The sequence below is a fragment of the Passer montanus genome, unplaced genomic scaffold, assembly GCF_014805655.1.
Source record: "Passer montanus isolate IOZ18808 unplaced genomic scaffold, ASM1480565v1 scaffold224, whole genome shotgun sequence".
Taxonomy (NCBI): Eukaryota; Metazoa; Chordata; class Aves; order Passeriformes; family Passeridae; genus Passer; species Passer montanus.
In genome coordinates, this window is record NW_024366860.1 from 310,256 (window position 1) to 323,179 (window position 12,924).

General features: G+C 68.0%; 3 protein-coding genes across 4 annotated transcripts in view; 2 read left to right on the top strand and 1 right to left on the bottom strand.

The window, feature by feature from the left end:
- Positions 1 to 643, bottom strand: part of CREB3L4 (cAMP responsive element binding protein 3 like 4) — a 1,862-nt gene extending 1,219 nt beyond the window's left edge. The window contains exons 1-2 of one of the 2 annotated variants that reach the window (XM_039710179.1): positions 351 to 643; positions 73 to 270 (exon numbers count right to left, since the gene is read on the bottom strand). In XM_039710179.1, coding sequence (XP_039566113.1) covers positions 73 to 270; positions 351 to 455 — 303 coding nt within the window. In that variant the 5' untranslated portion in view covers positions 456 to 643. Of the gene's footprint in view, positions 271 to 350 lie in introns of both variants that reach the window. The other variant, XM_039710178.1, reaches the window with a different exon arrangement.
- A 139-nt stretch (positions 644 to 782) lies between these two features.
- Positions 783 to 5,194, top strand: SLC39A1 (solute carrier family 39 member 1). The gene is made up of 8 exons (XM_039710190.1): positions 783 to 1,093; positions 1,487 to 1,714; positions 1,870 to 1,998; positions 2,233 to 2,399; positions 2,949 to 3,165; positions 3,430 to 3,560; positions 4,141 to 4,324; positions 4,545 to 5,194. The coding sequence occupies exons 2-8, from the start codon at positions 1,552 to 1,554 to the stop codon at positions 4,766 to 4,768; spliced, it is 1,215 nt and encodes a 404-aa protein (XP_039566124.1). The 5' UTR covers positions 783 to 1,093; positions 1,487 to 1,551; the 3' UTR covers positions 4,769 to 5,194.
- Positions 5,195 to 6,774: 1,580 nt separating this feature from the next.
- CRTC2 (CREB regulated transcription coactivator 2) overlaps positions 6,775 to 12,924 on the top strand; it is a 6,771-nt gene continuing 621 nt past the window's right edge. The window contains exons 1-11 of the mRNA XM_039710192.1: positions 6,775 to 7,826; positions 7,938 to 8,048; positions 8,147 to 8,208; positions 8,897 to 8,965; positions 9,461 to 9,564; positions 9,647 to 9,676; positions 9,833 to 9,912; positions 10,012 to 10,061; positions 10,568 to 10,812; positions 11,306 to 11,730; positions 12,798 to 12,918. Of these exons, the coding sequence (XP_039566126.1) occupies positions 7,059 to 7,826; positions 7,938 to 8,048; positions 8,147 to 8,208; positions 8,897 to 8,965; positions 9,461 to 9,564; positions 9,647 to 9,676; positions 9,833 to 9,912; positions 10,012 to 10,061; positions 10,568 to 10,812; positions 11,306 to 11,730; positions 12,798 to 12,918 (2,065 nt within the window). The 5' untranslated portion in view covers positions 6,775 to 7,058. The remainder of the gene's footprint in view (positions 7,827 to 7,937; positions 8,049 to 8,146; positions 8,209 to 8,896; positions 8,966 to 9,460; positions 9,565 to 9,646; positions 9,677 to 9,832; positions 9,913 to 10,011; positions 10,062 to 10,567; positions 10,813 to 11,305; positions 11,731 to 12,797; positions 12,919 to 12,924) is intronic.

A 12,924-nucleotide genomic window follows, 5' to 3' on the forward strand; every position in this document is an offset into this window, starting at 1 on the left:
CCGGGGGGGAATGTGGGGGGGTATGGGGGTGAATTGGGGGGTCCAGGGTGAGCTGAGAGTGCCGGGACTCACCGCGGGCCGGGGCTCGGGGCTCGGGGCCAGCTGGATGCCGGGGAACAGCGAGGGGATCAGGGGCGTGCTGAGGTCGCAGACCACCTCCAGCAGCACCGGGGGGGCCCCCTCGGGCCGGGGGGGCTCCGGGCCGCTGCCGAGCCCGCAGGCGATGTCGGGGTTCACCGTCAGCCCCAGCAGCTCCTCGGCTCCGCTGCCCTGCGGGGACACCGTGACGGGACCCCCGGGACGTGCCGCTGTCCCCGCGGGGGTCCCGCGCCCCTCCCACCCCCACTCACATCATTCTCCGGGAGCGTCAAGGTCTGGAAGCTCAGAACCGGCACGGGCAGCGCGGCGGGATCCGGGAAGAGCCCGTCCGGCTCCGGGAGCTCCGGTGCCTCCATTGGGGTTCCCTGGGGACCCCCCCGCGGGACCCCCCGAGCCCCGACCCCCGGGGATAAACCCCCGCGCCCCCTCCTCGGGGTCCCCCGGTGGTGCCGCCGCCTCCGCCCGGTGCCGGCGCTGGGCACCAGGATCTCCGGGATCCCGGGGAACGCGGCCAAGTCCCGCCCCGTGCCGGGAAGGGCCGGGATCGTCCCTCCCCCCGCGGGGCTCGGGGCTCCGACCGGGGGCAGCGGGGGGCTGCGGCTGCCCCGCTACCGGGAGGGTCTCTCGGGGGAACCGGGGCGGCTCCGGTGGCTCCGTACCGGAGCCGGTGCCCCCCGCGCTCCCGGTAACGGAGCTCGGGGTGGAGGAACGGGGGGATGCCCCCGGTAACGGGGTCCGGGAGGGCAGGAACGGGGGGGTGCTGCCGGTAACGGGGGCCGGGGAGCGGCGCGGCGGGCACCGGGAGGATCCCCCCGCCCCGCCCGGCCCGGCGGACACGTGCGCGCTCCCGGGGCCGCGGGGCCGCGCGGGCTCCGCTCGCTCCCTATTGGCTCAGCCGCACGTCAGTCAGTGACGCCACAGGGGATTCCGCGTGGCCATTGGCTGGGCCGGCGGGGCGGTGCCGCCCCCCGGAGTTCCCGGGACGCGGCGGGCGGTGAGTGCGGGGCAGCGGGGGTCCCGTCCCGTCCCCGTCCCGTCCCTGACCCTGTCCCTGTCCCCGTCCCCTTTCCTCGGCCCCGGCTCCGCTCCCAGTCCCGGAAAAGCCCATCCCGGTCCGTATTTCCCGGTTCCCCTCGGTCCCGTTCCTCGGTCCCGGTTCGCAATCCCGGTTCTTGATCGCGGTCCCACTCCCGGTTCACGATCCCGGTTGCCGTCCTGGTCCCCGCTCGCGGTCCTTGACCCCTGACGCGCTCTGCGGTGCCCGGTTCCCCATCCCGCCCCTCCACTCCGGTCCTTGTTCGCACTCCGGTCCCTCCCCGTGTCCCGGGGCCCCCGGGTGAGTCACCGGCACCGGCGGGGGCGGCTCTGAGCGCCCGTCCCGTTCCAGCCCCGCTCGCCGGGGATGCGCAGCGCGGCTCGGAGCTCTCCCGGCGGCGGGCGCTGAGCTCCGGGATGGCGGCGGACACCGGCACCGGGGCCGCGCTGGCCTGGAGCCCCGCGGTGGCCGCGCAGCCCCCGCCCGGGCTGGCCGTGAAGCTGGGCTCGCTGGTGCTGCTGCTGCTGCTGCCCCTCGCCTGCGGCCTCGCGCCCCTCTGGTGCTTCCGACGGCCCCCCGGTACCGGGCATGGGGGGCTGGGGGGGCTGGGGGGTTTCGGGGGGTCTCAGGTGTTGGGAGTTCTGGGGGGTCTGAGGGGCCTGGACGGGGGGTCTCAGGGGTTTGAGGGGGTCTCAGGGGTTTTGGGTGTTTTTGTGGAGTCGGGGGAGTCTGAGGTGGAGGCAGGATCGTGGAGTTGGGGGGGTCTCAGGGTTGCCGGGGGTGTCCCGAGGGTCTGGACCGGGCTGTCCCCACCTCAGGGCTGTCCCCAAGGGGCCTGTCAGGGTGCAGGGCTGCTGGGGGGGGTCTCTTTGGGGTCTCAGCCCCCCCTTTCCCCCAGAGCGGGGGGTCTCAGGGGTTTGAGGGGGTCTCGGGGGTTTTGGGTGTTTTTGTGGGGTCGGGGGAGTCTGAGGTGGAGGCGGGATCGTGGAGTTGGGGGGTCTCAGGGTTGCCAGGGGTGTCCCGAGGGTCTGGACCGGGCTGTCCCCACCTCAGGGCTGTCCCCAAGGGGCCTGTCAGGGTGCAGGGCTGCTGGGGGGGGTCTCTTTGGGGTCTCAGCCCCCCCTTTCCCCCAGAGCCCCGCAGCCCCGTGCTCAGCCTGGTGAGCTGCTTCTCGGGCGGGGTTTTCATGGGCACCTTCCTGCTCGACCTCCTGCCCGACTACCTGGGCAGCATCGCCGCCGCGCTGGAGGGGCTGCGCGTCACGGTGAGACCCCCGGCACCGGCGCTGGGCCTGTCCCCAGGGGGGCCTGTCCCCACAGTGTCCCTGTCCCCAGGGGGGCCTGTCCCTGTCCCCACGGGGTCCCTGTCCCTAAGGGTGTCCCTGTCCCCACAGAGTCCCTGTCCCTGTCCCCACGAGTGTCCCTGGGATTGGGAAAGGGGCTGGTGGGGAGGGGGTGGCTGGGATGGGGACAGTGCAGGGGGGACAATGACAAAGGGACAAGGACAGAGCACAGACAGCGCAGGGGACACAGTGAGGATGGGACACTGAAGACATTGAGAATGGGGAAGGACAGGGTGGCTGGGACAACGGAGAAGGGACAGCAGGGGACAGGGACAGCAGGGCCAGACGGGTGCCAGCGGAGCAGCCGGAATGGTGACACCGTCCCTGGAGAGAGTGACACCATCCCTGGGGGTGGTGACACGGTCCCTGGGGGTGGTGACCGTCCTCGGGAGCCCCTCGAGCCCCGCGTGACGCGCGCAGAGCTCCCGCCGTGCCCGCAGCTTCCCCTTGGCACTGCCCCCTTGCCCGCAGCTGCAGTTCCCGCTGCCGCAGTTCATCCTGGCCATGGGCTTCTTCCTGGTGCTGGTGCTGGAGCAGGCGACGCTGGCGCAGCGCGAGCTGCCCGAGCCCCCCGAGGAGGAGTCGCGGGCGCTGCTGCCCGGCGCCTCCATCCAGGCCTCGGCCCCGGCGGCTCCCGGGGCCGGCGCGGCGCTGCGCGCGGTCTCAGGGGTTTGGGGGGTCTGGAGGGGTCTGAGGAGGTCTGGGGTGTCTGGAGAGGTCGGGGGGTCTCAGGGGTTTGAGGGGGTCTCGGGGGTTTTGGGTGTTTTTGTGGGGTCGGGGGAGTCTGAGGTGGAGGCGGGATCGTGGAGTTGGGGGGTCTCAGGGTTGCCAGGGGTGTCCCGAGGGTCTGGACCGGGCTGTCCCCACCTCAGGGCTGTCCCCAAGGGGCCTGTCAGGGTGCAGGGCTGCTGGGGGGGGTCTCTTTGGGGTCTCAGCCCCCCCTCTCCCCCAGAGCCCCGCAGCCCCGTGCTCAGCCTGGTGAGCTGCTTCTCGGGCGGGGTTTTCATGGGCACCTTCCTGCTCGACCTCCTGCCCGACTACCTGGGCAGCATCGCCGCCGCGCTGGAGGGGCTGCGCGTCACGGTGAGACCCCCGGCACCGGCGCTGGGCCTGTCCCCAGGGGGGCCTGTCCCCACAGTGTCCCTGTCCCCAGGGTGGCCTGTCCCTGTCCCCACGGGGTCCCTGTCCCTAAGGGTGTCCCTGTCCCCACAGAGTCCCTGTCCCTGTCCCCACGAGTGTCCCTGGGATTGGGAAAGGGGCTGGTGGGGAGGGGGTGGCTGGGGTGGGGACAGTGCAGGGGGGACAATGACAAAGGGACAAGGACAGAAGGGGGACAATGACAAAGGGACAAGGACAGAGCACGGACAGCGCAGGGGACACAGTGAGGATGGGACACTGAAGACATTGAGAATGGGGAAGGACAGGGTGGCTGGGACAACGGAGAAGGGACAGCAGGGGACAGGGACAGCAGGGCCAGACGGGTGCCAGCGGAGCAGCCGGAATGGTGACACCGTCCCTGGAGAGAGTGACACCATCCCTGGGGGTGGTGACACGGTCCCTGGGGGTGGTGACCGTCCTCGGGAGCCCCTCGAGCCCCGCGTGACGCGCGCAGAGCTCCCGCCGTGCCCGCAGCTTCCCCTTGGCACTGCCCCCTTGCCCGCAGCTGCAGTTCCCGCTGCCGCAGTTCATCCTGGCCATGGGCTTCTTCCTGGTGCTGGTGCTGGAGCAGGCGACGCTGGCGCAGCGCGAGCTGCCCGAGCCCCCCGAGGAGGAGTCGCGGGCGCTGCTGCCCGGCGCCTCCATCCAGGCCTCGGCCCCGGCGGCTCCCGGGGCCGGCGCGGCGCTGAGTTCAGCTGCATGCTCTGGAAGCATTTTAGAAATTACAAGATCTGCTATTTCCACATAAATCATGTTTTGGTTATTCTAAAGTCTTCAGTTTTCCCAGTTACAATAAAATCAACAAAACACAACCCAACAACAACACAGCATCAGCACCCCCAAAATTCCCTCCTTGACTTGATTTCATTCTCTCATAGCGACAGCTATGACATCTTAACTGACTTTGCCATGACTGTGTTGGCGTGGGCACGGCCCTGGCGGCGGGCGCGGGGCCGCGGCAGCGCCTGTGCCGGGCCGTGCTGGAGGGGCTGGCGGCCGGCACCTTCCTCTTCGTCACCTTCCTGGAGATTCTGCCGCAGGAGCTGGGCGCGCCCGGGAACCGCATCCCCAAGGTCATCCTGATCCTCGGCGGCTTCGCCTTGGTCAGCGCCATCCTCTTCGTCAAGGGGTGAGGGTGGCCCGGCCTGGAGGATCCCGTGGGATTCGCGTCGTCCTGTCCGAAGTGCCAAAGTGCCTCTCGCATCGCCGTGCCTCAGTCTCCATCGCCGTGCCTCAGTTTCCATCGCCGTGCCTCAGTTTCCCCTGTCTAAACTGTCCTCTTTCCCAAGGGCAGACCCCGCCAGGCCTGGGATCCCCCCCATTCTCGCTCCTGGGATTATTCGTGTCCCACCCTGCGCCCCCCGTTCCGAAGTGCCAAAGTGCCTCTCGCAGCGCCGTGCCTCAGTTTCCCCACCTGCACAAGGGATTGGTGCTGTGACCCCCCCCCCCAAGGACCCTGGGAGGGGGTGAGTGTCCCCCCCCCATAACCACAAGTGCCCTTACGGACTCCCCCGGATTTGGGGGTGTTGGATGAAGCAAATAAAGGACTGAACCCCAAATGGCTGCCTGTGCCTGGGGAGGGTGGGATGGAATTTGGGGTGTGTCGCGGTGACCCGCGGGATAGATGGGCTGGGGGTGTCTGGTACCCCCAGTTTTGGGTGTGGGGGGGTGTCTGCTCTGCTCCCAGGCTTGGGGCGGGGGCGGCCCCGCTGTGCCCCCCAGAGCCCCCCATTTCTGAGCCCCGCCATCCCCGTCCCCCCATTCCCCTCACGGCCGCGGGCCACGCCCCTTCCAGGGGCCACGCCCCCGACTCCGCCCCGCGCTGCTCTCCGGGACTTGTAGTCCTCACCTCCCTCACCCCCAGTACTTCGTAACCCGGCGCCTCCATTTCCCAACCCTCCCTGCGTAGCGCCCGCACAGACCGCTGGGAGTTGTAGTCCAGACAGCCATCACACCCCGCTGTTGGCCCTGCCTGCTGAACTACAGCTCCCGGCGTGCCGCGCGCGGCGGCGGCGGCGGAGCGGATGCTGGGGGGGAGTTTGAGGGCTCGAGGGGTGCTGTGAAGAATTTGGGTTGGGGGCGGAAGGGTCCGGGAGGGCTCGGGAGGCTTTGGGGGTGTTGGAGGGGGCTGTGAGGATTTTGGGGAGGGGGTTTGTGGGGAGGGTCCGGGTGGATCCCGGCGTGTCCCAGCGCAGCTCCCGGAATTGGCGGGGGAGAAGGAGCCCTGATGGCCCGGATCCCGCCCCGGGGGAGCTCCGGGCTCTGTCCCTGTCCCGGGGACCCTCGGCATCCCGGGGGATGCTCGGGCCGGGTTTGGAGCCGGGAAAGGCCGGGAGCTGCCCCGGGATGGCGGATCCGGGATCAATCCCGCTCCCCAGCTCCGGGAATGGCTGGCCCCGAGGGGATCGGGAAGGCCGGGAATGCTCCAGATGTGCTTGGGGAGGAGCTGGTCTGGAATTGCCTCCCGAACCCTGCGGGGGTTTCGTGTCTGCCATCCCGGGGTTTGGTGGAGTTTGGTCCTTCCCAGCCCAGCTGCGGGATGGAGGATGAGGATGAGGAGGGTGGGATCCGGGCAGAGGCTCATGCAGGGCATGGGGGCTGCTCCATCCCCGGGAGAATCCAGGGAATACCCAGCAGAGCTTTCAAAACCGGGAATTCTTGGCTTGGAGAGCGCCGTGGCTCCCGGCTCTGCGGGGTCTGGGATGTCACTGGCACAGCGACAGGGACATCCTCGGGGAGTTTGGGGACGGGCAGGACCTCTCTGTCCCTTCCTCGGGACTTCAGGAGCGGGGTGGATCCCGTGCCGTGCTTCCATCCCCAGGGATTTTGGGGCCGTGTTTGCAGAGCAAACAGCTGGTTAATGTGCAGCGGGGGCCGTCCCGATCCCTGCCTGGAATCATTCCTCCGGGAATTCAGCCCCTGATCCCGCTCTGGGATGGCTCCTCTGGGAATTCCTTCCCTCATCCCGGCCCAAAATCATTCCTCTGGGAATTCACTCCCTGATCCCGCTCTGGGAATTCCTTCCCTCATCCCTGCCTGGAATCATTCCTCTGGGAATTCACTCCCTGATCCCGCTCTGGGAATTCCTTCCCTCATCCCTGCCTGGAATCATTCCTCTGGGAATTCACTCCCTGATCCCGCTCTGGGATGGCTCCCGTGGGAATTCCTTCCCTCATCCCTGCCCCATCCGTTCCCCACCCGTGGGATCCGCAGCCCCCCCAGCTTTGCTCGTTGTTCCCGGAGTTTTTCCCGGTTCTTTCGGGGCTGCTCGCGGGTTCCGGGCTCCTGCAGGGATCCTGGCTCGGAGCTCCGTGCTCCATCCCAAGACCTTAAGCCCCAGCGCTAATCCCGCCAGCTGCTGCCTAAATCTCCTGGGTTTTTTTGGGTTGTTTTCCTTGTTTTTCCCTCTGGATCTGGATTCCCATGGTTTTACGCTCAGGAATTTGGTGTTTCCCGTTTCTCAGCTGGTTTTTGGGCTTCAGCTTCTCTTTGCCTGGGATTTCTCCAGGCACTGAGGAACAGTGGATCTACCCAGGGACCCCCAGCTCCAGGGGAAAGGGGATTCCTGTGGGATTATCCCAGGGAATTGCTCCCTCCTATGGAATTGGGAGCAGGGAAGCCCTTCCTCGCCGTGGGGTTGATCAGGGGAGCCCTGCTCCGTCAGGATGGGGGGATTGGGCCGTGCCCTGCTGCTGGAGGGTGCTGGGGGCCATTCCCTGTCCCGGGAATCCCGGGAATCCCGGCTGCTTTTGGGATCCCGTTATCTCCTGCCGTGCTTTGCTGTGGCTCCTTCCCCCGGCCTTGAGGGCCTGGAATCTCCGGGGTGGCCTTGGCGTGGGTGAGGCGGAAAATCCCTCTGGATCCGTGACCCCAGAGCCTGTCTGGGACAGGAGGAGCCGGGCTCAGGCTGTGATCCAGGACTGCGGGACAGGGATCCCCTCGTCCATCCCGCCCTGCGTGCCGAGGGGCCGGATCCGCCGCGTCCCCCTGCTGAGTGGCAGAAGGAGCCTGGCTGTCCCAGGGGGCGGTTTGGGGGGCGCTGCACACCCCCAGCCCCCCGTGACGCGTCCCCCCGCCGTGTCCCCCCAGCTGCAGGCGCAGAAGCTGCGGCTGGCCCACAGCCGGGGCCCCTTCTACAGCGGCTCCCTGCCCAACGTCAACCAGCTCGGCACCGGCGCTCCCGACTTCCAGGTGACTCCACGGGGCCTGGCAGCCCCTGGGGCGGGCTGGAGGGGCTGCTCCTCCACCCCTTCACCCGCGCTCGAGGGGCAGGCGGTGCTGAGCCCCTCTGCCTCCCCTCAGGGCCCGTCGCCGCTGGATTCCACGCGGAGCACGCGGCACCACGGGCTGGTGGAGCGCGTGCAGCGGGACCCGCGCAGGATGATGTCCCCGCTGCGCCGCTACGTCCGGCAGATATCCTTTGTCCCGTGTCCCCAGCGCTGCCCCCGAGCCCTGCCCAGGGGATTTGGGAACCCCCCAGCTCTCCGTGTGGCCCTTAACGTGCCCCCCACATCGACAGCTCTCCCTACGGACCCACGTACCTGTCACCTCCGCCTGAGCCCAGCTGGAGGAGGTGATTCCCTGCTTTCCCTGGGTCCTGCGTGCCTGTCCCCATCCTGTTCCCATCCTGTTCCCATCCTGGAGGTTTGGGGGTGGAAGAGGCTCTGGCACAGGCGCCGTTCTTGGGATCTGGGATGGGGCAGAGGGAATTGCTGGGAGAGGGGTGGGGGAAGCTCCTGTCTCTCAGATTTTGGGATTGTCCCACAAAGTGTCCCAGCTGGAGGAGGTGATTCCCTGCTTTCCCTGGGTCCTGCGTGCCTGTCCCCATCCTGTTCCCATCCTGTTCCCATCCTGGAGGTTTGGGGGTGGAAGAGGCTCTGGCACAGGCGCCGTTCTTGGGATCTGGGATGGGGCAGAGGGAATTGCTGGGAGAAAGATGGGGGAAGCTCCTGTCCTTCAGATTTTGGGATTGTCCCGCAAAGTGTCTCCAGATTTCATCCAGGAAGAGGGGTCTGGATGAGGGGAATTCCCAGGGACAGGGACAGGTGACAAGTCTGAGCTCCAGCTCTGTCCCTGGCATGTCTGTATTCCAGTATGGGGTGTGGCAGCCATGTCCCTGTCCCCATCCCATGTCCCTGCTGTTCCCAGCCCTCCCACGGCAGGGAATGGGGTCACGGGTCACTGAGGGGTGCCCTGCCTCCCCCATGGCTCCTTGTTGCCCACCCCACTGCCTCCCCTGGTCCCACCGTGTCCCTCCACAGGACCATGCCCTGGAGCAATTTCCCCATGGAAAAAGGACACTTATTCCGGCTGCCCTCAGCTCTCAACAGGTAATGGATGGATTGATTCCGTGTTCTCCCTGTTCCCAAGCCAGGCTCCAGCCCTTCCTTGGAGCCCCTGCAGAGGAGGTGGCCCTGGGGACCCCCCTGGGGAGGAGGTGGCCCTGGGGACCCCTCAGGGCCCCCCGCTGGAGGGGTCCCTTTGCCCCCCTGTGCCACAGCTGAACAATGTCCCTCTTTGTCACTCGTCCCAGCGGCCTTTTCCCAGCCCTCCTCTGCCTTGGAACAACTCGTTGGGAACACCCTGGGTGCCCCCAGCCCCTAAAGGGTCCCTGGGGGTCCCCATTGTCCCCCCATGCCAGGGGGTGGTGGAGGAGATGGGAGCAGGTCTGGGGGCACAGGGAGAGAGACCCCCGTGGGGAGGGGGCGCAGGGAGAGGCACCCACATGAGGAGGGGGCACAGGAACAGCAGGAGGGGGCAGGGGCTGGGCTGGGGGCTGTCAGTGGGGAGGGGGCCCGGGTCCAGGCAGCTCTCCCCGTTCCCAGGACGAATTCGGACTCGGCGCTGCACACGAGCGTGATGAACCCCGCGCCCCAGGACGCCTACCTGGGCCCCTCTCAGGCCGGACCCCCCCCCGGCCGCCGTGCTGGTGAGCTCCCCACGCCCCCCTGGGGGCTCCCAGGGCAGCCCCCTCCCCTCGGGGCTCCCCTGACCCTCCTGCTGCCCCGCAGGTTTCCTGGACGGGGACTCGGACAGCAAAGGTGAGCGTGGCACCCGGCCGTGCCCCCAGGTCCCCTCTGTGCTGGGGGGGCTCTGGTGTCACCCCTGTGTGTCCCCAGGTCCCCTCTGTCCCTGGGGGGGTCTCATGTGCACCCTGTGTGCCCCCTCCTCCCCCTGACCCCCTGTCCCCTTCCCAGTGTTTCTTTTCCAAGTGCCTCCCATCGAAGAGAACTTCGATGACAACAAGCACTCGCTGAAGCCCTGGGACACCAAGAAGGTGGGTGGGGATGTCCCCCTGTGTCCCCCTGTGTCCCCCACTTGCTGTCCCCACCCCTGTGGCCTGGCCTGGCCTCATTGCCCTGCTTTGATCCCACAGCTCTCGTCCTCCTCGGCCCGGCCGCGCTCCTGCGAGGTCCCGGGAATCCAGTGAGTGCTGGGCTGGGGAGGGGGCTCCCAGAGAGGGGCTGGGAGGGGCTGGGAGCTCCCAGAGAGGGGCTGGCATGGGGAGGGGGCTCCCAGAGAGGGGCTGGCATGGGGAGGGGGCTCCCAGAGAGGGGCTGGCATGGGGAGGGGGCTCCCAGAGAGGGGCTGGCATGGGGAGGGGGCTCCCAGAGAGGGGCTGGCATGGGGAGGGGGCTCCCAGAGAGGGGCTGGCATGGGGAGGGGGCTCCCAGAGAGGGGCTGGCATGGGGAGGGGGCTCCCAGAGAGGGGCTGGCATGGGGAGGGGGCTCCCAGAGAGGGGCTGGCATGGGGAGGGGGCTCCCAGAGAGGGGCTGGCATGGGGAGGGGGCTCCCAGAGAGGGGCTGGCATGGGGAGGGGGCTCCCAGAGAGGGGCTGGGAGGGGCTGGCATGGGGAGGGGGCACTGGGCACGGGCTGCGGGGGGAGGCAGCCCCGCTCCTGCCCTCATCCTGCCTCTGCCCCCTCCCCAGCATATTCCCATCCCCGGATCAAGCTGCCAACGTGCCCCTCATGCCCTCGGCCCTCAACACGGGGGGGTCCCTGCCCGACCTGACCACGCTGCACTTCCCGTCCCCCCTGCCCACCCCCCTGGACCCCGAGGAGGCCCCGTACCCCCCCCTGAGCGGGGGCAGCAGCACCTCCAACCTGGCCACCACCATGACCCACCTGGGCATCAGCGGCACCGGCGGCGTGGGGCTGGGCTACGACCCCCCAGGTGAGCCGGGACCCCCGCCCCGCCCCGGGGGGGCACAGAGCACCCCGAGGCCGGGCACTGCTGTGGGGGACACGGGCAGCTCAGCAAAGGTGGGGGGACACAAAGACCCCCCACCCCCAGGAGGTGACCTGGGGTGGCTCCAGGATTCCCAGTCTGGGGGAGGGGATGGGGTTTGGTGGATTTGGGGGTGCTGTGGGTGTGTGGGGGGAGCCCAGCTCCCGCCCTGTTGCCCTATGGGGTCCAAAGTTGTTGTGGGGGCCCGGGGGGAGCGCAGCTCTCATTCCTGGGGTCTGATGGTGACAGGGGGCTGGGAGGAGCCCATCTCCCCCCCGTCCCCCTGCCCGGGGTGTGTGTCCGTCCCTGTGTCCGTCTCCATCGCTGTGGCCGCTCTGTTCCCCCTCCATCCCCCCCGTGCCCCGGGAGCCCCGCCCGGGCCGTCCCGGGGCTCGGGGCCGTGCCGGGGTAACGGTGCTCTCTGTTTTTATCCCCACAGGACTCCCCTCACCTCTGCAGAGCTCCCTGAGTAACCCGTCCCTGCAGTCCTCCCTGAGCAACCCCAACCTGCAGGCCTCCCTGCGCAGCCCCTCCCTGCAGGCCTCCCTCAGCAACCCCTCGCTCCAGTCCTCCCACAGCAGCTCCTCCATCCCCTCCTCCCTCTCCAACCAGTCCCTGCCTTCCTCCCTGTCCTCCTCGCTCTCCAACCCCTCGCTGCCCACGTCCCCCCGCAGCCAGCCGCTGCAGTCCTCGCCCAGCAACCCCAGCCTGCCCTCGGGGCTGGGCGGCTCCTTCGCGGCCACCTCGCCCCGCCGGCGCGTCCCGCTCAGCCCCCTGTCCCTGCCCGTGGCCGGCGACTGCAGACGGCAGCACCCCAAACAGTTCTCACCAACAATGTCACCCACATTGTCCTCCATCACCCAGGTACGCATCGTCCCCACGCTCCAGCGCCGCCGCCTCCTCCTCTTCCTCGGCCTCTTCCTCGGCCCCCTTCTCTTCCTTTCCCCGTCCTTCTCCTCCTCCCCTTCCCCATCCTCCTCCTCATCTTTCTCTTTCTCTTCTTTTTCTTCCTTATCTTTCTCCTCTTCCTCGGCCTCTTCCTCGGCCCCCTTCTCTTCCTTTCCCCGTCCTTCTCCTCCTCCTTCCTCCTCATCCTCTTCCCCACCCTCCTCCTCATCTTTCTCTTCTTTTTCATCCTTCTCTTTCTCCTCTTCCTTGGCCTCCTCGTCATCCCCCTTCTCTTCCTTTCCCCTTCCTTCTCCTCCTCCTTCCTTCTCATTCTCTTCCCCATCCTCCTCCTTCTCGTCCTTCTTGTCTTCCTTCTCTTTCTCTTCTTTTTCTTCCTTATATTTCTCCTCTTCCTCAGCCTCTTCCTCATCCCCCTTCTCTTCCTTTCCCCTTCCTTCTCCTCATCCTCATCCTCTTCCCCATCCTCCTCCTTCTCTTTCTCTTCTTTTTCTTCCTTCTCTTTCCCCTCTTCCTCGGCCTCTTCCTCGTCCCCCTTCTCTTCCTTTCCCCTTCCTTCTCCTCCTTCCTCCTCATCCTCTTCCTCCTCATCCTTCTTGCGTTCCTTCTCTTTCTCTTCTTTTCCTTCCTTCTCTTTCTCCTCTTCCCCATCCTTGTCCTTGTCTTGGACCTCATCTTTGTCCTCTTCTTTGTCTTCATCCTCCTTGTCCTCACCCTCCTCATCCTCGTCCTCCTGTCCTTCCCCTCCTCCTGCCCTTCAGTTCTCGTCTCGTTTCCATCCTCATCTCACCCACACCCCAGGGCCCCCCTCACCCCCACCCCGTTCTCAGGGCCGGTGGGGGGGACCCCCGTGTCCGTGCCAGGCCCCCTCCCCTCCCAGGGGACCCCGGCCCGCGCTGGCTCCGGGCGCAGCCGTGGCCGATTCGGGGCTCTCAGGGCTGGATGGCTGCCAGTGCCGGGGGGGCTGGGGGAGCCCCCCGCCCTGGGGGGGCCGTGCTGACCCGCTCTGTCCCCTCTGTCTGCAGGGCGTCCCCCTGGACACCAGCAAGCTGCCGGCGGAGCAGCGGCTGCCGCCCTACCCCTACGGCCAGCCGGGAATGCTGCTGGGCTCCCAGCCCCCCCCGCGGGCCCCCGCGCCCCCCCAGCGCCCCT

What these genes read in the sequence shown, in the direction of transcription:
- SLC39A1 (XM_039710190.1), top strand. Translation starts at nt 1,552, where the DNA reads ATGGCGGCGGACACCGGCACCGGGGCCGCGCTGGCCTGGAGCCCCGCG. An exon ending in GTGCAGGGCTGCTGGGGGGG is followed by an intron (nt 1,999 to 2,232) that starts GTCTCTTTGGGG and finishes GCTGCTGGGGGG; the next exon opens with GGTCTCTTTGGGGTCTCAGC. An exon ending in GGTTTGGGGGGTCTGGAGGG is followed by an intron (nt 3,166 to 3,429) that starts GTCTGAGGAGGT and finishes CCTCTCCCCCAG; the next exon opens with AGCCCCGCAGCCCCGTGCTC.